Source organism: Carcharodon carcharias, chromosome 14 (assembly GCF_017639515.1).
Source record: "Carcharodon carcharias isolate sCarCar2 chromosome 14, sCarCar2.pri, whole genome shotgun sequence".
In the NCBI taxonomy this organism is placed as follows: domain Eukaryota; kingdom Metazoa; phylum Chordata; class Chondrichthyes; order Lamniformes; family Lamnidae; genus Carcharodon; species Carcharodon carcharias.
The window spans coordinates 134,327,224-134,352,792 of record NC_054480.1 but is presented as its reverse complement, the minus strand read 5'-3'; the positions used below and the strand labels follow the sequence as shown (position 1 = coordinate 134,352,792).

Sequence of the window (25,569 nt, the reverse complement as noted above, 5' to 3'; positions counted from 1 at the left end):
AGTCCTCATGACCCTTCGACAGAACTTGAGTCAAAATACATGACCACTCAAGTTCTGTCGAAGGGTCATGAGGACTCGAAACGTCAACTCTTTTCTTCTCCGCCGATGCTGCCAGACCTGCTGAGTTTTTCCAGGTAATTCTGTTTTTGTTTCACTCAGCTCAAGGCCTCATTACAGCCTTGGCCCAAAAACGGACAAAAGAGCTGAACCCAAAAGGTAGCTTCCCTTGATATCAAGGCTGCATTTGACTGATTGTGGTATCAAGGAGCACTAGAAAAACTGAGGTCAATGGAATGGGGGAAACTCGCCACTGGCTGGAGTTATACCTAGTGCAAAGGACGATGATTGTAGCTGTTGGAGGTCAATCATCTCAGCCCCTTTCATTGCTGCAGGAGTTCAAGGTTGCGTCCAAGGAGCAACCATCTTCAGCTGCTTCGTCATTGATGATCCCTCCTTCAAAAGGTCAGAAGTGGGGATGTTATTTGATGATTACACAATGTTCAGCACCATTCATGACTCCTCAAATACTGAAGCAGTTCATGTCCATATGTAGCAGGACTTGGACAGGATGGGTGGCAAGTAACATTTACGCCACATAAGTACCAGCCAATGACCATCTCCAACAAGAGAGAATCCAGCTGTCTCCCCTTGACATTCAATGGCATTACCATCACTAAATGCCTCACTATCAACATCCTGGGGTTACCACTGACCAGAAACTGAACTACCATATAAATACTGTGGCTATGAGAGCAGGCCAGAGGCTGGGAATTCTGTGGAGAGTAACTCACTTCTTGACTCCCCAAAGCCCATCCACCATCTACAAGGCACAAGTCAGGAGTGTGATGGAATACTTTCTGCTTGACTGGATGAGTGCAGCTCCAATAACACTCAAAGTTGGACACCACCCAGGACAAAGCACCCATCCACCACTTTCAACATTCACTTCCTTCACACCGACGCACAATGGCAACAGTGTGTACCATATACAAGATGCATTGCAGCACCTCACCAAGGTACCTGCGACAGCATCTTCCAAACTCTCCACTTTTACCACCGAGAATGACAAGGGCAGCAGGCACATTGGAACACCACCTTCTGCAAGTTCCCCTGCAGGTCACATACCATGCTGGTTTGGAACTGTATCGCCATTCCTTCACCACTGGGTCAAAATCCTGGAAAGCTCTTCCTAACAGCACTGTGGGTGTATCTACACCACACGGACTGCAGCAGTTGAAGAAGGTGGCTCACCACCACCTTCTCTAGGGCAATTAGGGACAGGTAATAAATGCTAGCCTAGTCAGTGACACCTACATCCCATGAAAGGATATTAAAAAAAATCTGCAGGGACTTCCCGCAATCCTCAGGCTTTCATTACTTACTAATGCCTGACATATCTGGTCTTTGCAACTTTGGCAGCATTGTAAGGAAAGGGTTAATCACAGTCCTGAAATCTGCTAATATCATAATGCTGTTGAATTCTCCCTATATTGTAGAAATAGAAACCTTTAGTGTTTGCTAGTTAAGCAGAGACATTTAAGTCAATTTATTGTACCACTAGGCTACTGAGCCAGGGCTGACTTTAAAGTTTAGCTACTTCAGTAAACTCAATTAGAAGGCATATTAGTGCAAAACATTTTAATTAGTTGATAAAAAGTTCAGGAAGCGATAGCTAGTTCCGCATAGGAAAAAATCCAAGTACATGGCCTCCTTTTTAATTGAGATTTATGTAGAAACAGAAAACAAGTACACAATGGCACTGAATCAAAGACTGACCAACAGTTAAAGCTCCACTTCATTGAATATGTAACAAGAATGAATCAATCAATGAGATAACTACAGGAGCTACACTCATCTATGAAAAAAGAATATTTAAGGAAAAGTTAAGTTTATTTTTTAGTTCATAGTCCAGAGGCATCACTGGCAAGGTCAGCATTTATTGCCCATCCCTAATTGCCCTTGAGAAGGTGGTGGTGAGCAGCCATCTTGAACAGCTGTAGTTTGTGATGAAAGTACACTCTTAGTGCTGCAAGGACATGATTTCCAATATTTTGACCCAGGACAGTGAAAGGTTTGCAATATATTGTCAAGTCAGGACATGTGACTTGGAGGGAAATTTGCACGTGGTGTTCCCATGCGCCTGTTGCTTTGTTCTTCTAGGTGTTAGAGACTGTAGGCTGAATTTTTTGCCTGTCGGGTAGGCGGGCCTGACCCAATCTCCGGCGGGCAGGGAGCTGATCCCTGCCGGAAAAGCAGGCCCCGCCGCCATTTGCCCAGTGTGATACCCGCCGGGAAGCGCTATGTGCTTCCTGTGCAGGCCGGCGGGGGGGGGTTCCCCAAACGCGAGTGCGCTCTTTCGTGCATGCGCATATCTCCCTGAGGCTAACTGCTGCCTCAGGGGGAATCGCTGAAAGTTCTTCAAAGTCTACAAATAGCAAAATAAAAAAATCATTAACATGTCCCCATCATGTGACAATGTCATGAGATGGGACATGTTAATAAATTGCACAAAAATTTTAATAAACTTTTTAAAAACCGTCATGAAACCTCATCCCGCTGGTGGATGAGGTTTCATATGAAGCCCGCCGGGGCTCCTGGTCTGCCCGCCAACCTTAAGGTTGGACAGGCAGGTCCTTTAATTGTTTTAATTATCCTGTCAATGGCCTCAATTGGCCATTAACAGGTCGGCGGGTGGACAGCTGATCGCGCTGTGCCCCCACCTTCCTGAAGATTTAAAACGGGGCGGGATGACATTGGGGGTTCCGCCTGACGTCACCCCGTGTCATTTTTGCATCGGCGAGCGGGCCCCGCCCCCTTCTCGCCGACAGAAAAATTCGGCCTTGTGTGTTTGGAAAGTGCTATGAGGCTATGACCTATGGGATAGGTCAACTGAATTTTCCTTGTATGGAGCTGTATTTTAACTTTTGTAATTACTTAATGCAGAATTATGTGCATTGCATGTGGAAAGATCAAGAAAAATATATAAAAATTGGAATTTGTACTGTGTATTTGGATACCGAACTCAGAACTGCCATATTTTAATCCGCTCAACCAACCATCATTAGGTCTGGCTGTAAGTAAGTTCAAGTGCAAGTGCATTTTCAAATACTATTACATGTGCAGCATATTTAATAAACTTTTAAATATTCAATGTACAAGAACCTTAGTAATTTGAGTGTAAATTATAAATAAGAACCCCTCCTCCAGATGTATGCTTGGCTATTTCCTGTGGTTTCCCAACTCAAACATGCAACTAAAATGATCACGCCAGCTACATCTCACGGAGCCCAGACTATTGATTTGTCAAGTAAATATTAACGGTGTCATCAACTGAACCCATTGCACAAACATGAAAGAAAAATGTAATTATTGTGGTATGTTCAGTGGGTTTCATGAAGAGGTTCTGAGTCCCGTATGGTTGAACATTAAGTGCTTATTGATAATACAAAATTATATACATATATACTGGCTATAGCCCAAGCAATGAGCTAACTCCATGCTTGCTTCTACACAGGTTTCTGCCCAGTCCACAACTGACTCTAGTCTCAGGTCATGTGTCTCTTTACATCATACTTTGAGCAGTACTGTTTCCCAGTCCCACATTAACCCTTGCTTTGCCAGATACCCTTATGCTACACCTCCCCCACCCCCAAGTCTTTATTCAATGCATTTTCATTACAATCATGCTACCCCTTCTCCCCTTGTCAAGTCTCTGACTTTATAAATTCATATGGTCTGGAGAATTGACAATTCTGTCAGATCTCATTCTGGTCACATTCAGAGGAGTGGTAGGCTCCATTAATTTGGGTAACCTTTTGTTGATTTGGATTTTGAGTTGTAGCCTGTGTTTCTTGCACTTGGTTGTCTTCTTCTAATTCGCTCAAGTGTATACCAGGAGGTTTGCCTCTTGGGATGAGGTGGCTCCTCCTCTTGATCGTACCTTCCGATGTATGGATGAGGTATGACCTTAGCTAGTCATCGTCTCTCCAAACAATGATGCTTGCTCTTTCAAGGTCCCTGCTCCACACTGTGTCCCTTTGTGTAACTTAGAAGGCGCCATGCTAGAAACCTGCCATTGTAGGCGGATGCCCGAAACTGCCTGTAGGACTGTTCTCAGTCCTGAAATGTTTCAGTAGTTCTTGACTGCCAACCCTGAGATTAAGTTCTTTGGCTGCACTGGGAGCTGGGTGTGGAGTTCTCTTCCCATCAGGAGCTCTGATGGGTCTGCTGTGATGCCTTTGCTATTGACAATGCGTCCTAAGAGCTGAATAGAGGTCTTGGGAGAACTTGCATTTCTCATTTAGTGTCAATCTTGCTGCCTACAAACATTCCAAGACAGCCGTGATCCTCTTGTTGTGTTCGAATACATTTGTGCCATTGATCAAAACATCACCCTCCAGGACTTGCAAAATGGCCGACATGGTGCGTTGAAAAATCTCGAGTGACGAGGTGATGCCGAATGGTGTTTGAAGCAGAATCTGCCAAAAGGGGTGAGAAACGTACTCAGCAATCTGGATTTCTTGCCTCGCGGAAGTTACTAGAAGCCGCTGTTAGCATCGAACTTTGAAAACACTGGTTTTAGAGAGTTTGTTCAGACTGTCATCCACTGAGGACATTGAGTGGATTTCTCTTGTTGAGTTCTGTCAAGTTGACACAAATATGGACGGACCCGTTTGGCTTCAGAACTGAGACCACCTCGGATCACTATTTGGTGGCTGAGTGACAGGGAAGATGATCCCCATTTTGGTCATCACATCCAGTGACTTGCTTGAGCAGGTGCAGTATTCTCCATGGTGTGAACAGACACACATGGGCTTTGCATCCTCCCTTAACGTAACACTATCTGGCCCCCAGTCACCCCAATCCAGGGATAAGTTTGGGAAACACTTTTTAAAACGTAGAACCAGACCCTTGATGGTTGACCTCAAATTTTCTGAAGGAGGTTGAGGTCGACACGGGCTTTTCTGCTTCAAAGGGAAAATTTTTGACTGTGGACTACAAATAATGTCTCCCGTATTTGTTTATCTTTGTTTTGGAGTGTTGCCTACAGTTTACCTTTAACTGGGAAGTTGATGCCACCTGCCCCATATAGCTGTGTTGTGGGTGGCATCAGGCATTGTGTCACCAGCCATGGTTCCTTGTCCGAGACGACTGGCTCCCATGTCCAATTTGAAGTTGATGAAGTGACCATTTACTGAGGAGATGTTCACATTCCAAAAAGAGAATCAAGGATCCTTATCTCACTCAAGCAGCATGATTGGGCCTCTTCCTGGTGTGCTACCTCAATCTCATGGATTTTCTTGGGATCCTCCACCTGTCTGGGTGTCTTAGCTGCATAACTTTCGAAGTGTCCCAGGTGGTTGCAGTTGAAACACTGCACTGAGATTTCTGAACATTGCTCTCACCTGAGAGTTTGTTTGACTCCACAGCAATGACATGGTTGCCCACCTTCTTGTGGTCAGTTTGACTATTGCCTTCCTTGGCCTGGAGTTTCTCTACCCCTTTGTTGCTTTACTAGCTGGACAGTTGGGTTGCTCTGTACCACAGCTTACTTTTGCTCCATAAAATAGATTGGTACTGTTGGCAGATTTCAGGCTATTTGGATGGCCTTTTCTAGAGTTAGATCTTCCTTGGCCTTTGGTATGTCTGCAAGGGCATTGTTAGCCACTGCAACAACAATTCTGCCCCTTATGAGTTTTGACTTAAGGTCACCGTAGTCACAGCCTTCAGCCAATCTGTGCAATTCGTTTATAAGAGAGTCAACTGGTTCTTCCCGCTGCTGGACACGTTTGTTGAATTTCGTTCTCTCTAAAATTTTGTTGCTTCTTAGATTAAGATATGTATACAATGATTTTAGAATCAGATTTATTTGAGGGAACGTTTATTTTTGCCTTGCAATATCATTGGCTATCTGACCTACTGAATAAAGTAGTGTATTCACTTGTTCAGCTTCTCTCTTTTTATCTAATCCTGAAGCTATCATGTATCTTAAGAATCTTTTCTGCCAGAGTCTCCAGTTTTGTGTTTGGCCTGGCCCTTGGATCAGTCCAAATTGATCTGGTAATGTTGATTTGTTGTCCATAGTTGCTTTAAAGTTCAGGTGAGCACAGCTTTACATGTTGTACAGGTTTTAAAGATGACGCCACAGTAACCGTCTTTCCAGAAAGTCTTCCTATGCTTGTCAAGTCTGGGCAGGCTCCCACATTGATCACAGTCCTGACCTCTTTGGGGTTTAGTTTTTTTGCAGTGACTTGCTAAATCTTCTCTGCAATATTGGAGAATTTTCTGGCATTTTACATTCACCTCCTAGCTGTGGATAAGGTTTTTATATTTTCCGCTTTTTTTTCTTACAATGAGCTCAGCCACCATGTGATATGGCGCCAATTCTGAACCCGGGCTGATCGTGGTGCTTTTGGAAACAGCTGCTCTGGCATTTTTACAGCACTGGAGCTTTTTAAACTTGTCCTGGCTTAGAAATAAATTTTGTGTTCACCCCAGCTAGGTGCTTTGATTCTGCACTTTGTGGGCATTCACAATGGACCTCTGAGATCTTGTGGAGTCCTCAGCTGCACAGTGAAGTGTTTTCTTCTGCCTTTCTGCTTCCAATTCTGCAATGGAGCTTCTTTCAAGCCCTCTGCACCTTCGCTTCAGGTGCTTTTGGTGAGGTCAGAATGCTGCTTTAATTTTCCAGTTTTCAAATTTCTGCTCAAGCATCTGAGGTTCTCGGTTTTTCCATTTGCTGCCACCATCTTGTATGTTTAGTAGGTTTCACAAAAAGGTTCTGGATCTTGTAAGGTTGAACATTAAGCATGTATTGATAACACATAACTATACAGGGTATAGCCCAAGCTATGAGCTAAATCCATGCTTGCTTCTACGTAGGCAACCATCCAGTCCACAAACTGACTCTAGTCTCAGGTCATGTGTCTCTTTACATCACACTGAGTGGTACTGTTTCCCAGTCCCACATTAGCCCTTGCTATGCAGATACCTTTTCAATTATAACTTCTATCATGTGCAGAAATAGAATTTAATACACTTCTAATTTTTCTGAAAGTGTTCATTAAAACCAAAGTACATTCTACTAATCTGGCACGTTAATATAAAGTAAATTCTTCAGTCATGTCATTTAAACTTCAAAGTAAGAAATGAGAAGCAGCGTGCAACAAGAAACTTGGTGTATTGCTTGCAATTAAGACATTGTTCCACTGAAATGAAAAAAAAAACAGCTTTGGGAAGTACTCTTTCCAAGATCTCACATCTGTGGAATTTCACACACAAAGACGGAAGCTGCCCATTTGTACCATTTAGGATTACCTGTACACGACAGTGCAGGAGAAACACTTTTCTCAGCACAGCAGTGAATCAGGTACATTCTGTTTGTGCCAGCATTTTGGAAGAGCTATCCATTTAGTCCCACTCCTTTGAGTTTTCTCCATAACCCAACGTTATTCCTTTCCAATTCCCTTCTGAAAGTTACCATTGAATCTGCTTACACTACTCTTATTAAAATAAAATTCCTCTGATTCTTTTCCAATTACCATTAAGTACTCTGGTTAGCAACCCTCCAGTCACTGGGAACAGTTTCTCCAAATTACTCCATCAAAATTCCTAATAAAGAACCTCTATTAATCTTCCCCTTAACCTTCTCTGCTCTCAGAAGAGCAATCCCAGCTTCTCTAGTCACTGCACTGGAGTACCACATTACTTATAACATTCTTGTAAAGCTCCTCTGCACCCTCTCCAAGATCTTGATATCCGTTCTAAAAAGTGTTCTGCCCTGAAATGGACACAATGCTCCAGCTGAGGCCTAACTAGTGATTTTTTAAATTCATTGCTTTTGTACTCCATCTATTTGTAAAGCTAAGGATTTCACATGCCTTTTTAACAGTCTTCTCCCACAATCTTCAAAGATTCATGTGTGTAAAACTTCAGGGAACTGTTCTGGCACCTCCTGTAAAATTGTACCATTTACTTTATATTCTCTCTCTGTACTACATTCTGCTCGATTCTCAGCTGTATTACAAATCTGACATTTATCATCAGCTTTCTTTTTCTGTTTTATTGCAATGTTTTTAATCATCTAGGGAGCTATAGACGCAGATCTTTCAGTCTCTGGATCATCATAAACTGGATGTATCCCGCAAGATGTGCTACCGGACCCCTCAGAAGTCCCAATGCGCTATGTTATCTGTCAGTCTTCGTTTCCATACCACCTGGGTCAGGTCCTTTCTCAGCTGACTGAAATTAGCCCTCTTCCACTTGAGTACCTTCACCTTTGATTTCTCAGCATCCTTTTCTGTAAATATGCTAAAACTGATAGCAATATAAAAGCAAAATACTGCAAATTCTGGAAATCTGAAAAAGAAGGACGTATTGAAAATACTCAGGTCAGGCAGCAATGGTGCAGAGAGAAACAGAGTTGCTCTTTTCAGGTTAGCGACCTTTCATCCGAACACAATGTTAGAACAAAAGGTCATCAACCTGAAATGGTAATTCTGTTTCTCTCTCCATTAATGATAGCAATCTTGTTTTCCAAATGCTGTCCCCACTGAAACCTGATCCATTTCATTCCCCAGTAGATCCAAAATTGCTTCTTTTGCAGTCCTCTACCATTTGATCCCCCCTCTGTTCAGAAGACTCTATTACAAATCCTCCCAATCCTCTATAGACCTTGTTCCTCCTCTGTTTTATCGTGGTTCTCGTCCCCCTACCAAATTAGCTCCAAGTTCTATTAACATTTATTATTTTTCTTTTCCTCACCTGTTGACCGGAACACTTGCTGAAGCCTAATTTCATAGGCCCAGCCAGCAAAGCCCAAATCCAGTAAAATGAATTTAAAAAAGGCGCCTTTACCCAAATGGATGTTCACCATATGAAAGTTTAGACGTCGGTAGGTTCTGCAATTGTAGAAGGCATTACAGCTAAGCTTAACCCCATCATCACAAAAGCCCACACACACCCTTTATCAGCACAGCTCACTTAACAACATTCAAAACCAGGGCAGGAGAGTTTTATGAGGTGAGATTGGATAGACTAGGGTTATTTTTCCTGGAGCAGATGAGATTGAGGGGGGACATGATGGGGGTATATAAAATTATGAGGGGCATAGATGGGGTAGACAGGAAGGAATTTTTCCCCTTGGTGGATGGATCAATAACCAGGGGGCATAGATTTAAGGTATGGGGCAGCAGGTTTAGAGGGGATGTGAGGAAGAATTTTTTCACCCAGAGGGTGGTGGGAATCTGGAACTCACTGCCTGTAAGGGTGGTAGAGGCTGAAACCCTCAACCTTTAAAAAGTATTTGGATGTGTACTTGCGATGCCATGGCTAGTGCTGGAAAATGGGATAAGAATAGTTAGGTACATGTTTGACCAGCGCAGACTCAATGGGCTGAAGGGCCTTTTTCTGTGCTGTAGACCTTTATGGCCAAACTCCCTGATAAGCAAGAATTTAATGCAGTGCATACTCAAAATTGGGCACTGGCACACAAAATATTACAACAGGTGATAAAACAAAATTTTGGCAGTGAAAGTTGTTACTGAAGTAAAAATAAAATGGATACAATATAAAATGGGCTTTTATGAATACTTACTTACTAATTACTATCATATTTACTATTAAATATTTATTAGCAGTTTTCAGTTTTGTCCAATGCAACACACCCTCATTACAGGAATAATACCTGCCAAGAATAATTTTATGCAAATTCTACAAAAACTCAATGTAGAATCAGAGGAAAAAAAAATCTCAGAAGAGGGCTAATTAAAAAGGTGCAAATAGCAGATGCACTATAATGTGAAAGAAATTACAAATGTTTGCAGAAGTGCAAAACAATCAGAGGATTAACTCAAAAGGAACATATTAATGCTTTCAAGTGCAGTAATCCGAATATACAACCACAACATCATAAAATGTTAGTTCTACTATCTGACATTCTCTTCACTAATTTTGGTTCCTCTGGAATCTCAGGAATTTTTTTTGCTTCCAGAAACTAAAGGGCAAAGAATAGCAAAACAACTACTGTTGGCAGCACTTGACATTGTGTCTGTTATTTTACTTTGATTGCAGCCAGACTAAATTCTTAGCCCTGTTGCAGGCCAGCAACACAATATCCAAATTACTGGCTTGTACTGGTCTCCTTTCCCCTCACCTGCAACTTGATTATCAGAAAAAAATCTACAGCAAGAATGGTGAAATTTTCACCATGACTTTTTAGTAATTGCACGTGCAGAAACCGTGCATGTTCAGCTGCTCTAAAGTTGCATTTGCAATCTATGTTGCCAAGTATGTCCCAAAGCATAAGCAAGGTGAATGCTATCAAAGGAACAGGATCATATTGCATTATGAAAGTTACATTGAACTTTTCTTGCCATTGGAATTTCAGTTCCATTTGCTGCTTTACTTGACAAATGGCATTTCCACAAACCTACTTGTTTAATGTGTGCACGATACATCATGTTCTGAGGATTCTGCACCAATAAGGCAGGTAACTGTGGAAAATAATATACTGGCACTCAATTCACTCATCTGAAAAAGTGCTTTAACACTGATGCTAGATTGCCAGGAGAACAGTTCTCAAACAGAGGTCCATTATCTACAAATGCTCCTCTTAGCCACCCCCCCACCCCACCACCTCCCAAATACTATCTGGCTATAGGATCTCGATTCTGACGACTTGAAGTCCATTTCTTTTATTTCAGTTGTTGAAAGTGGTATCCTTGCTACCAATGGAAAAAAATGCCTCAAAAAGCCTTTTGCTGAGGGAATGCTTTCACATAGCCAATGACCGCAATATTTGCAGAGATGGAAGAAGCACATTAGAAAACTGGTGAGGCCAGTCATGTGGATATCTTGCTGAATATAATGGCAGGACTTCGTTTTTTTCTTCTGTTTCTTACCCAGCCCCTGGCTAAAGGTTGCAGCAGGGAGCATTCGTACAGCCCCTGGCAACCATGATTATAAGGCAGATTGGGAATTGGGGATGGATGGGGATGGGTGTGGGGGGGTGTGTGTGTGTGGTGGTGGTGGTGCATGCAGGAGGCCACTGAAAGCAACGAGAGGTCACAATCAGCAGGAGGGAAGCAAAAACTTCCTTGAGAGGCTGGAGAAATTGCTTCCTTTGCCTAACACATTAAAATCACACACTTCTGGAACTGGCAGCACCTGTCTCCCTTTTGCTGCTGGATTTCCTGAGCCCTGGGAAAGCTGACTGGCAGCAGTTTAATTTAAGTCAAACTCTTAATTGACTGTGGAAGCATGGTTTAAATACATGATGCAGTATTCCAACTCTTCAAGAAGGGACACACTTGCACACATTGTTACCCACTGCCATAAAAATGGCAATGGTACTATAGGTTGAGGACATATCCTTCATTTAAAAAAAAAATGCTTAAACCGCCCCCCCAAACTTGTGGTGAAGGTCTTTGGAATGCCTTGTTCATTTCATTTACAGTGAAAATAGAAAATCTCAAGTATATTCAGTCAGGCTGTGCAAGGTGGGTATAGTGTGTGCCAATTTCACCGGAAGCAAGTTCCTCATGTAATAATGAAGTCATGGGAAGCATCCAGTAAAAACCAGGCATCTTAAAATGTGCAGATATCACACAGCTACTACATGGGAAGGTTAAGAGGAGGAAGGAAGAAAGCAAAGTCAACATGGTTTTGGGAAAGCGTGTTTGACTAATTTACTAAAATTCTTTGAGGAAGAAACTAGCAATGTGGATAAAGGGGAACCTGCTGATGTGGTGTACTTAGATTTCCAGAAGGCATTTGACAAGGTGCCATATCAAAAGGTTACTTCACAAAGAAAGAGCTCATGGTATAGTGGGTAACATATTAGCACGGTTAGAGAATTGGTTCGCTAACAGGGAACAGAGTAGGCATAAATGGATCATTTTTAGGTTGGCAACATGTAATGAGTGGAATGCCACAGGGATCAGTGCTGGGGCCTCAACTACTTACAATGCATTTCAATGATTTGAATGAAGGGACCGAATGTATAGGTGCTAAATTTGCGGATGACACAAAAGATAGGTAGGGAACTAAGTTGTAAAGAAGACAATGTCTGCAAAGTCTGTTAAGTGAGCAAAGATTTGACAGATGGAATATAATGTGGGAAAATGTCCAACTTGGCAGGAAGAATAGAAAAGCAGCATATTATCTAAATGGACAATTGCAGAACTGAGGGATCTGACTGTCATGGTACATGAATCACAAAGTTAGTATGCAGGTATAGCAAGTGATTAGGAAGGCAAATGGAATGTTATCTATTGGAGTTTAGAAGAATGAGAGGTGATCTTACTGAAATACAAGATCCTGAGGGAGCTTGACAGAGTGAATACTGAAATGATATTTTCCCAGTGAGGGAGAGATCAGAACTGGGGGATACTGTTTAAAGATAAGGGATCTCTTATTTAAGACAGAGGGTCGCAAGTCTGTGGAACACTCCTCCCCAGAATGGCAGAGGCAGGGTCTTTTAATATTTTTAAGGCAGAGGTAGATAAATTCTTGACTAACAAGGGAATCAAGGGGTAGGCAGGATAGTGGTGTGAGGCAACAATCAGATCATCCACGATCTTACTGAATGGCAGAGAAGCAGGCTAAAGAGACTGAAAGGCTTACTCCTACTCCTAATTCCCATCTACACCAGAAAAAATAAAAATGTTTTTAATTAGGTAGAAGAATAATACTTAAAGGCAAAGAACTTAAATTGAGAAAATTCTTCAGTATAGGCTATAAACTTCTTAGTGTTCAAAACAAAAAAAAGTTGCCTCTGAGTTATATCAAAAATTTCCCCAATGGCTTTCTAGCTGCTCAGTAATGCAAAGCCTTGAACTCTGGACCATTTTGTAACATAGAAAGAGTTACATTAAAAAAAACATTACAAAGGAAAGTAAGTCTTTGCATTAATAGATTATTTCCTTCAAATAAATAAAGTGCGAGGTTAACTAATTGCACAAATGTTAAAAGCAACAATTACACATCCTGCAATATGAATCTTACCTTTCATGTATTTGTTAACTTCCACAGCAAGAATGTAATCCTTTAGCACCAGAATGTTAAAAATACAAAAAGAAAGTTTAAGGCAATGTTCTTTAAAAAAAAACCAGTAAGGATAAAAAGAAAAGCATCAAATGTTGGGAACTGAAATCAAAAAAACCATACAATGAAAGGCTTCCATAAAACAGTCGTTTTAGGTTTTCAGATGACTGGCTCAAATAGAGGTAGACTGCAGCCACTTAAGTTTCTTGGACAACATGGGACCCATAGGCCACAGCATAGTCATCATTATCTTGGGGAAATAAAGAAATCCTCCACAAAATGGAATCTAAGATAACCAAATTTGAGAGTTCAACTCAAAGTTTGAAAGGAACCATTCATTGTTTTGTTAGTCAACAGTTTGAAAGTTTAAAGTAGCAAGGAGCTACTAGCATTGCCATTGACAGTTGATTATTCACAAAATGCTGCTGGGTAAGTAGTTTTGTACATTAGGGAGCATAATCAAGGACCAAGACAAAAGAATTACCTAATAAAAAATCAATTTTGAGCCAATCATTGAAATGTACAACAAATATAGGATAGGACAGGAAGATCTGTAATGAGAAATGGTTACTTGAGATTTTGCAAGTTAAGATACCGGAAGTCCTTACTATAACCTGCCCCGCTTAAAGTCATTTTGCTTTAATGTATTTTATTCTTCAGGACCTTTTTCTATCTACGTGCCATTTGTGATTTTACATCATCTGCACTCTGGCCCTGCTGCCCTGTGCTGAATTCTGATGTTGCAGCCGCAGCAGGTCACCAGGTGCCCAGGTAAGGTGGAGCGTGTGAGGCCCAGGATCCTGGGAGCAGGGGGGGGGGGGGGGGGGGGGGGGGTGCGAGGGGTGGGGGGCGGGGAGAGCGAGAGAGGGGGGGCAGGGAGAGCGAGAGAGGGGGGGCAGGGAGAGCGAGAGAGGGGGGGCAGGGAGAGCGAGAGAGGGGGGGCAGGGAGAGAGAGAGAGGGGGTGCAGGGAGAGAGAGAGGGGGTGCAGGGAGAGAGAGAGGGGGTGCAGGGAGAGAGAGAGGGGGTGCAGGGAGAGAGAGAGAGGGGGTGCAGGGAGAGCGAGAGAGGGGGGGCAGGGAGAGAGAGAGAGGGGGCAGGGAGAGAGAGAGAGAGAGAGAGAGAGAGAGAGAGAGAGAGGGCAGGGAGACAGAGAGAGAGAGAGGGGCAGGGAGAGAGAGAGGAGAGAAAAAGGGGGCAGGGAGAGAGAGAAAGAGGGGGCAGGGAGAGAGAGAGAAAGAGAGAAAGAACAGGTAGGGAGGGAGAGAGAGAGAGAGAGAGAGAGAGAAAGAGGGGGCAGGAAGAGTGAGAGAGAGAGGGAGGGGGGAGAGAGACGAAGAGAGAGGAAGAGTGGGAAAGGAAAGCAAGCAAAAGTTGAGTTGTGTTTCAAGAGTGCTGTGGGAGAGACAGAAGCTGTGCTATCAGGGGTTGTTTGCGTGCTTTAGTGTTGTCTAATTTCACTGAATGTAATAGAAATATGAAATAGTGATTTATTTTATTTTGCAAGTTATTGCAGCTCGTACAATAGAACGTTTCAACTTGTATATTGATTTTTCCAGGCAAGAAACATCCGGAGGAACCTAACTCTAGCTTTAACAGCTATGGAAACCCATGGTTCATAAAGTTGTTTCACTTAAAGTTGTGATTTTCAAGAACGCAACCATAATTTTAATTGAGGTCTTATTACCCGAGATATGTTAACCCATGCAAGTCACATACAGCTCTAGTTCCCAACTTCCCTTCCTGGCTCCATGCTAGCTGATACTTATTAACAGTTCTCTCTCCTCAGGTTCTGTTCTCAAATCCTTCAAATCTGCTGTCAACACATCTTAAAAAAAAACAAAACCTTGACCTCGGTCACTGTAAACCACCACACCATTTCCAATTCCCTTTTTCATCTAAGTCCTTGAATGTGTTGGTTATCAACTTCCAATTTCTTGCCCATTTCTTCCAGAATTCCATGTTTGAATCCCTCCAATCAGGTTTCCACCCTACTACAGGACCAAAACAGCTCTCATCAAAATACCCAATGACATCCTGTGTAGCTGTGACAAAAGGAAAACTATCCCTCCTCATCCTTGTCAACCTCTCTGTAGGCTATGACATGGTTGATCACACCATCCTCCTCCAATGCCTCACCACTGTCATCCAGCTGGGTTGCATTATTGTCTACCTATTCATAGCTAAAGAGGTACCTACAGTGGCTTCTCTTCCCGCTCCTGCAGGCACTTCTGGTGTTACTCAAGGATCTATCTTGGCTCCCTTCTGTTTCTCATTCACATGCAGCCCCTCGGTGACATTATCTGAAAACACATCAGCTTTTACATGTACGTTTTCATCAGTTTTATGACACCTAGTTAACTTTATCTTACTACCACCTCTCTTGATTCCTCCACTGTATCTAAATCAGACTCCTTGTCCAACATCCAGTTATTCATGAGCAGAAATTTCCTCTAATTAAATATTGGGAAAACCAAATCTGTTGTCTTGGGCCCTTGCTATAATATTTGATTCACTTAGCCACCCACATCACTCCTCCCCCTGGCAACTGTGAGGCTGAACCAGACCTTCATAACCTTGATTTCATAATTGATGCGGAGTTGAGCTTTCAACTACACATTTGCACTATTAACACTGCCTATTTCCACCTCCATGAATCACCCGACACAGCCCCTACACTTCAGTTCATCTGCTGCTAAAACCCTCACTCATATTTTTGTTACCTCTATACTTGATTATTCCAATGTACGCCGAGCAAGCCTCCCAGGTTTTACCCTCTATAAACTTGGAAGTCATCCAAAACTTTGGTACCCATGTCCTAACGCGCACCAAATCCGGATCACCCATCAACCCTGTGCTCAATGACACACACTGACTCCCAGATAAGCAATTCCTCAACCTAAAAACTAATTTTTCAAAATCTTACACATTTCCATTACCCCCTCCAGCTCCACAATCTTTCAAGATACCATCAATTCTGGTCTCTTGAGCATCCTCAACTTTAAATCACCATCGTTAATGGTCGTGCCTTCAGCTGCCTAAATCCTAAGCTCAGCAATTTCCACCCCTAAACATCCTTGCCTCTTCACCTCACTTTCCTCCTTTACGACACTCCTTAAAACCTACCACATTGACCAAGCTTTTGGTCATCTGTCCTGATTTCTCCTTTTGTGGTTGAGGGTCATATTTTGTTTAATAATGCACCTGTCAAGCGCGTTGGGGCGTTTTATGTTAAAGATGCTATGTAAGTGCAGGCTGTTGATTTTGAGGGAACCCTACGTATATGCAACAGAACTGGGGATGGGTAAAAATGAATCACTGCAAAGCCAAGTTTTTTCCCCACAAGCCCTTGGAATACAAAACCTACTCAACCATATGCACAAAGCAAAACTTCCCCTCAGAATACAAAACCTACTCAACTATATGCACAAAGCAAAACTTTTCAGTTATGCCCAAGCTTAAAAACACAGAAGCATATTCACTGTTAGAGCTAAACCAACAAGGGTCAACCTCCTAAATAATGACAAAGATATCTGCACCATTAAGTGCTCAGTCTTGGGTATAACAGTCTCAAAGTTAAATCATCCACCAGCATTATGCAACAAATCTAAAACAGGCAACAAAGCTGCACAAAAATCACTCCGCATTTGGCATTGACGCATACTTTGTGCAGAACTGAAACCAAATTGTGATATATATAATATATATATATAATATATATATAATATATATAATATATACAATATATACAATATATACAATATATACTATATATATATATATATATATATATATACACACACACACACATACAGACTACTGCAGCTACCGGGACCAAAGATATGCAACATACAATTCCTATACACACAGGACATAAAGAAAAAAAATCTCAAACAGTATAGTATCTCATTAATAAAGATGGATGCAGTTACAGCTCTGATATTGAAATATACTATAAGTACCAAAAAGAGTGAGAAGCACAAGAGTGCAAAATAATGAAGGTACTTTAAGTTGAAGGCACAAAAGAGCAAGGGGAGAAGCCAAGATGGTTTGCCAATAACAGGCAAATGATGGAATGTATAGCCAGAAGAAGCCTCAGTAAGAAGAATGTAATTGCCATCTGTAAACTCTTAGGATGAGGATGTTGACATGCAATTGGAATATTGCTTAAAAGCGAATTCCTAATGTAAAGGATACTGTTGCGTGAATTTCTAATGCGTTTTTCCTCGGCTGGATTTTTAATAAACTGTAATTCCATTAAGAGAATGGAAAGACTGCCAGCCAAATATATAACTTACATTCCACTCCCCCCAGTGGGATGAAAAGGAACAGATTCTCAAACCACCCTGGGGAGCGTGAAAGACCCCATCTCCTTTTACACTATTATTCTTCTAAAGTTTCTGGGATGAGACAAAAAAATGCAATTACGTGTTCTACAACACAATGACTACAGTAGACATGGTAATCAAGTTCTTCTAGAATATACAGTCAGGAAGGCTTTTTAATAACTGTTTAGAGCGGAGCTCAGAAGAATATATTGAAGGGCTGCAAGAGCTGGGTTTCTCTCAGAAGTACTGTGCATGGATATTGCAGAGAAATCATCTTGAGTAGAGAAATCTATTGCATGCCAAAGTCATTTGGGGGATAAAACACAGAAATCTGCTCCGTACAGCTAGGGAAGACAATTTACAAAATGGCAGCAAAGTGGAATCACCATATCGAGACCAGCCAAAGGACTTAACATATTCAATTTATTTTCTTAATGAACTCTTTAACAACCTTCATCCATTCTCATATTCTACCATCTGTACATGCGTGTGGGGGGCCCAGGGAATGGGAGACAGGTATGAAAGAAAGTTACAATTTACCTAGTTTTTAAAAAAAAATTCAGTAAGTAGGATCAATAAATTCATCTCATTCTTTGATTTAATCTCAGAAATCTTGTCTGATTAATTCTCTATAATCTGAAAGTGTACATAGTGATACTCCTGCATTACTGGCAAAGCACATCCTTGCTAAATTCACAACAAAGCCCTGTGACAGCCAGACTTGGAATGGTAAATTAAGGGAATCAATTTTTACCCCCCTTTTCATGTGGTCATAACAATATTAAGTTTGACAGTGTAACCAAATCTACAGCAATATTTTTTGATAAGTTAATATATTTGCATTTTATAGCAGCAATTTGTATTGTGAGACAAACTAGATGGCAAAGAAGTTAATTTGAACTAGCAACCTTCTCAGCAGTTCTACTCCTAACAACAACTGAAACACATAAAGGGGGCTGCTGCTAGAGTAAACAAGAAATGTTTCTACCCAAGTGCTCGCATAACCATTGCTTCCTTGTTTGCACCCTGATTAAAATAGCCATATGCAGAGATTTTCAAAGTACTGAGGTAACGGCCTAAACAACTGTTCAGCGGATTTATTCATTGATTGCAGAGTCTGGTAACTGTATGGCTCAGACTTAGCCCTTCACAGCTGAAGTAGTAATACAAGGATCTTGAGCCTGGGTGTCAATCTTGGCTCAGAGAGAGTATCAGAGTCAGAATGATGTAGTTGAAGTCCTACTCCAGAGACTTAAGCAAAATACAGGCGGACATTCCAGAGCTGTACCGAGTCTGTGGTCCACTGTCGGAGGTGTTGTTTTTTGGATATGACAACTTCTGCCCACTAAGGTGGGCTTAAGACCTAATTGTGCTATTCAAAAGTGCGGTGGAGTTCTCCTAGTTAATATATGCCCCTCAACCAACATCACAAAATCAGGTTCTTTGACATCTTGCTGTATGCAAATTGGCTGGTGCACTTTCTACATTACTACAGTATCTACACTTCAAAAAAGCATTTCATTAGATATAAAATGCTTTGGGACATCTGGAGGTTGTGAAACTTTCTACATAAATGTAAATTCTTCTACTTGAGTGAGTACAAACAGGATTGGTGTTAGGAGGGAAGAGGAGTGGAAATTGGCACTATCCTGGAAGTGGAGTTTGGACATTGGACATGAATAGGATCAGGTTGTCTAATGGCCAACTATGACCCACTGTTTTGCAATGTATGAACTGGTGTTCAGAAAGAAGTCAGTATATTCAAGAGGAAAAGGAAAAATAAAACTGTCAAGAGGGTAAAAGACTATGGGAGGAAATTTTGATCTGAGCCCATTTCCAGACAAACACATAGTACCGTGAGACTTCAGCGGGCATGAACTGTGAGCCCCGAGAATCAATGAAAATTACATCATCTTAGTTGGCTGCAGAGGCAACTCACCAGAACAGAGAGATCAGTGTCAGGCCATTTGCTTTATTGGCAGTGGGTCTCAGATAAACCCAGGGTTTGGGGGGGGGGGGGGCGATTGGAGCATACTATGGGGCATTCCAGCTTCTTTTGGTTCCACAGGAACATTCTTTTCTTACAAAAATAAAATGAACTTACATTTTGTAGGCAGCCCCAGGACCTACTGCAGAACCTGGAGCGGAGCAGGCCTGATGCCTGCTCTGCTCAGGAGTGACTAATATCTGAATGGGATTCTTCAACAGGTATTATGCACCAAATTTACATACTTAAGAGGCTTAGTGCCAATGTTAGGGTTGTAGGTTGATATAAAATGAAAGGGCCCACAAATTTACCTGAGGCACCATTACTTGAGCAGATATGGCATAGGATGTTTCACTGTTAAAATGGAAGCAAAACATTTCAGTTTATTTCTGAAAAAAACAGCACCACGCACATCAATTTCTACCCCATGGCTTCTACAATACCACAGCATTTAGGATATGAATTGCAAGGCGATGGGCTGGAGTGGCATGCCCAGTAATCTAAATTCTTGGCTACTGTGAAGTCTACAATGTTAAAATTTATTAAACCACGAAACAAAGAAACCTACATTCTGGGAAATGTGCACCCATGTAAAATTCTTCCCTAAACCTGGACTGTATGTTTCCTGCAAGTTCAGTATTTACAACTGCACGTGCGCCCACTTTGAATTGATCAGTTACCAGCAAAGTAACATGCAAAAATTTAGTCACATGAGACACTTTTTGATATATGCAAGTGTGTAAAGGAAACAATTATGAGAGCTAACCGAAGGGGAAAGCATACTGGGAATTTATCAGGGTAACCCTCCCCTTTCATCCAATCTGCAGACTGGGGAGTGAGGTGGAAGAAGAAAAAATACAAAAGGTTTGAGAAAAGAACTATTAAAATGATTTTATGAGCTCATCTTCACTTGGATAGAAGGCAGACTCGTATCACTCATCAAATATCTAGATAGAATTAAATCTGTTCACCCAGTTCTGATGAAAGGTCATTGACCTGAAACAATAATTCTGTTTAACTCTTAACTCTTTAGCTGCTACCTGACCTGCTGAATGTTTCCAGCATTTTCTGTTTTTATTGAAGATTTCCAGCGTTCACAGTATTTTCCTTCAGAGTTAAATCTTATTGTTTAGAGAACTCCTATAGTAAAAAAGGAGAATAGGAGGAAGAATGGAGAAAGATGTCAAACAGAAGAGACTATTTTCTTCAATTAATTTTAACCTTAATTCTTTTAGATCTTCAAATATGAACATGTGTAAAATGAAGCTGATTAGTAGCCTGATGACATGGTATCAGGTAAAGAAAATATATCCAAAATTATGGAAGAAAAAGACAAACGAACAAGTTAACTTACTTTTGCAGGCCACAGCCGACCTTGCCATTTGCAAAAGATGAATTCATCCAAGTCAGTCATTGCTTATGGGAGTACATGCCCAGGTAGTAAAAAGTTTGTTCTATATTCATATACTGCAAAGAAAACAAAAATTCTTAATTTGATGGTTCTTCAGTAACAAGAAGCAAGTAAAACTCAGGTTCATTGCCATCTAACAAAATTTACACTGGATTTATTTATATGTAAATATAAGGATTACTGTAAATCTGAAGCACTGGCATGAAGAATATTTTAAAAGCTTCCAACAGTGCTTGTAAGCGGTGAAATTTGACAGCAAAAATCTTTGCACCATTCTTTTCCAAATACAATATAGATTTGTAATCAACATTACATTAAAATTGATAATTAGAATCTCTTTATTCAATGGCTATGGCTTCCAGAGCAATTTCAACCAAATGAAAGGAATGGCAACTTAAAGTTTCACTTATCATTGTTCTCCTCTATTCAAATTTTGGTTTGAAATCACAAGAACACAACAAAAATAACTAAGTTTGAAACAAAAAGATTAAAAATCCACAAATATGATCATAAATCACACTGTTAACAGAATAACCTAGACCTAATATCTTCAATAGAAGCTACAGGCAACACATTTAATACAAGTGAAATGAATATTTAATTTCCCACTGAATTCAAATCAATCTTTCTAAAACACAATACAGAGCAAGACAGTAGTAGTTCAAGAAGAGCTCTCCAATAATCCAACAAACACGAACCAGCTATTTTAAAAAATGTTTTCAGCATGTCATTCAAAAAATTCTGTTGCAATAATGGCAAATAGGAAAATATGTATAACAAGTAATATAAATTGCTGAAAAAAACCTGCTGCACAAGAATATATTATAAATTCACGTACAAACAATTTTGCCCTTACTTATCCCAATCTAGCAGATCTACACCTTGCAGATGAAATTGATGAACACTGTTTATTCCACAAATTGGGGTAAACACCTCAAGGGCAATAAATGAGGTTTTATGAATGCACAAATGTTAGTTAGAAATTTTTCCATTTTTGATATTGATTGCAATTTTATTTGCGACACAAGGTTTTATGAACACAGTGATGCATCCATCCTGTGGTTGATGAAAATTGGAAGAATGCGGGAAGACAAAATTCAATACAGGGATCACTTGAGGGAATTATGTTAAGAAGTTTTCCAATATTTACGGCAGTCATGGGGGAAGACCACAGCTTGTGGAAAAAGTGATGACGTGCAGGAGAAGAACTGTGATTGGAGATTTATTTGATAAGAGAGTAGAGCATCAATTCTACAATGGTAAACATGGTCCCAAATGTGAGTTGTTTCCCAAATTGATAGATTAAGGGAAATAGTACCATATAGCTCGGAAGAAGCCATTCAGCCTATCATGTCTGTACCAGTTCTTTGAAAGAGTTATCCCATTAGCTCCCACTTCTCTACTGTTTTCCCATAACCCTGCAATTTCACATTATGTACAAATCCAATTTTTGAGAGGTATAGTGAATCTGCTTCTACTACTCTATCACATAGTGCATTTCAAATTCTTTGTTAAAAATAATCTAATTTGCCAACTGAATTTCTTTAACAAATACCTTAAATCTATCTCCTTTGGTTACCAATCCTTTAAGTATACACACAGTTTCTCCTTATTTACTAAATGTTACTTTCATAACAGAAGTCATTGTTCAAGTTCTGCAAAGAGTGAGGGGATAGATTCTGACACAAAAACAGAGTTACCTGGAAAAACTCAGCAGGTCTGGCAGCATCGGCAGAGAAGAAAAGAGTTGACGTTTTGCGTCCTCATGACCCTTCAACAGAACTGGAGGGTCATGAGGACTCGAAAGGTCAACTCTTTTCTTCTCCGCCGATGCTGCCAGACCTGCTGAGTTTTTCCAGGTAATTCTGTTTTTGTTTTGGATTTCCAGCATCCACAGTTTTTTGTTTTTATCGATAGATTCTCTGAGATGTACAAACCCGAAGTATCATTGGCCTGTCATGTCTGTGCAGCTGTCTATAAGAGCTGCACAGCTAGTCTCACTCCCTGCTTTTCCTTGTAGCCTTGCAATTTTTTCTCTTCAGATAATTATCCAATTTTCTTTTGAAGGACTCGATTGAATCTGCCCCTACCATACTTTCAGGCAGTGCATTCCAGATCTGAACCACTCCTACGTAAAAAAGTTTTTCCTCATGTCGCCATTGCTTCTTTTGCCAATCACAAAATAAGTGCTCTCTGGTTCTCAATCCCTCTGCCAACTGGAACAATTTCTTGCTATCCCAACTCTGTCCAGACCTCTCATGACTTTTGATTACCTCAGTCAAATCTCTTCTTGACCTTTACTTTTCCAAGGAGAATAGCCCGAATTATACAAATATACATAGGAACATACGCAATAGGAGCAGAAGTAGGCCATTTGGCCCCTTGAGCCTGCTCCGAAATAAGATCATGGCTGACCTGTTTGTGTTTCAAATTCCACATTCCTATCTAGCCCAATAACCTTAGATTCCTTGGCCTAAGAATCTACCTCCGCCTTAATATCCAATCAAATCTGCCTCCAACACCTTCTGAGGCAGAGTGTTCCAAAGCCCCACAACCCTCAAAAAATTTCTCATCTCTGTCCTACAAGGGAAACCCCTAATTTTAAAACAGTGCTCTCTTGTTCTAGATTCACCCACAACAGGAAATATCCTTCCCAAGTTCATCTTATCAATATCTTTCAGGATCTTATATACTTCAATCAAGTCACCCCTCACTCTTCTAAACTCCAGTGGAAACAAGCCCAGCCTGTCTAACCTTTCCCCCCGAGACAACTCGCTCATTCCAGGTAATCTATCTCATAAATCTCCTCTGAACTGCCTCCAATGCATTTACATCCTTCCTTAAATAAGGAAACCAAAACTGCACACACTCACCAATGCCCTGTATAACTGAAGCACAACATCCTTACTTTTATGTTCATTCCTCTTGTAATAAAGGATAACATTCTATTAGCTGTCTTCATAACTTGCTGTACCTGTATACTAACCTTGTGACTAATGCACTAGAACACCTAGATCCCTCTGCACTTGAAATTCTGCAGTCGTTCTTTTTCTCAATTTTTTTTTGTCCTGCCAAAGTGAACAACTTCACATTTTCCTACATTATACTCCATCTGCCAGATTTTTGCCTACTCACTCATCTCCTTGTTCTTCCTATCAAAATGAATCACTTCACATTTCTCTGCGCTAAATTTCATGCCACTTGCCCTCCCTTTCCACTATCCTATGCTCTCTTGAACTTTATCACTATCCTCCTCACCATTCACTTTTAATACTTTTAAGTATTTATGACATCCAAAAATTCTGAAAGTGTGCCCTGTACACCCAAGTCTACATCATTAATATGTATCATGGAAAACAGGGGTTCTAACACCTGTATACGGACATCTTTCAGTAGCAGCTACCACAGATAATAAAATTATAGCGTTCAACCACACTAGTGGTTGGTGGCTAGATGCATTGAAGCATTTTGTTCTGTTTTATAATCCACAATAATTGGAATAGTCATTTGGTCGCACAGAACTTGAGTATTGCTGAAAAAAGACATTTTATTGAAGCTTTTGATCTTGCACTCATCAGGACAAATTGCAAGAATACCAAGGTTAGGAGAAGCAACAACTTTATACTGTATGAGAAGAGGTAATTGGTTGGTAAGTTTGCTGATTGGTTGGCAGGTTGGCTGATTGGTAGAGGTGTTGCCATGGTCAATGCACCAGTTAATGGTGATTGACAGTTAACTGCCAAGCATTGTTTGAAATTTAAACCAGGCAGCTTGCCTGATCAGTCATTCCTGAGGAATGAACCAGCACATTGCGCCTGTTTCAGCTAAACAAAATAAGTGACAGCCATTTGCTGGTTCATGGTCTACCTGGTCTAATTTTTTTAAAAATTTGTTCGCGGGATGTGGGCGTCACTGACTAGGCCAGCATTTATTGCCCACCCCTAATTGCCCTTGTTCAGAGGACATTTAAGAGTCAACCACATTATTGTGGACCTGTAGTCACATGTAGGCCAGACCAGGTAAGGACAGATTTCCTTCCCTAAAGGACATCAGTGAACCAGGATGGGTTTTTATGACAATCGGCAATGGTTTCACAGTCATCATTAGACTTTTAATTCTAGATTTTTACTGAAATCAAATTCCACCATCTGCCACGGTGGGATTTGAACCCGGGTGCCCAGGGCATTACCCTGGGTCTCTGGATTACCAACCCAGTGACAATACCACTACGCCACCACCTCCCCGTTTTGCTTGCCAGTTAACTGTCAGTCACCATTAACTGGTGGACTCTCCATGGCAACACCTCTACCAATTAGAGCCAATTTGCCAACCAATCAGCACTCTCTTCTCACCAGTATGAATGTTGCTGCTTCCCCTGACCTTGACATTCTTACGATTGCCCTGATGAGTGCAAGATGAAAAGCTTCAACAAAATGTCTTTTTTCAGCCATAATTGGAATATGATAAACACATCAAATTTAGAAAAGTTACAAGTCCATGCTGAAAGTTTCCTCCAAATCACTTGAAATTCTGACAGGTAGCAACTGGACTTTCTAAAAAGCATCTAAAATTTTGGCTTCTGAATGGCTGAAGTGCCAAATCAGTTAGTACTAATTAATAAAGGTTGACAGGCATCTGATCAATAAGATGTCATTTAGCCCAAAGTAAACAAATGACAGATTGTTGGTGATTTTTTCCAAAGATTTGATATATACACTCCATGATACCCCAAAAATATAACAACTGCCCTTGATGGAAGTGCGTATGTTGGCATCAGATAAGGACTACACTGGGTTCAATT

At 40.9% G+C, this 25,569-nt stretch overlaps 1 protein-coding gene across 12 annotated transcripts in view; it reads right to left on the bottom strand.

The window, feature by feature from the left end:
• The window catches only part of LOC121286881 (PWWP domain-containing DNA repair factor 3A-like), a 69,060-nt gene that overhangs the window by 36,000 nt on the left and 7,491 nt on the right, over nt 1-25,569 (bottom strand). For 4 of the 12 annotated variants that reach the window (XM_041204084.1, XM_041204088.1, XM_041204083.1 and 1 more), the window contains one exon: nt 20,712-20,824. In XM_041204084.1, coding sequence (XP_041060018.1) covers nt 20,712-20,771 — 60 coding nt within the window. In that variant the 5' untranslated portion in view covers nt 20,772-20,824. Of the gene's footprint in view, nt 1-13,005; nt 13,046-19,668; nt 19,712-20,397; nt 20,498-20,711; nt 20,825-25,569 lie in introns of those variants that run through there. The other 8 variants (XM_041204082.1, XM_041204085.1, XM_041204086.1 and 5 more) reach the window with 6 other exon arrangements.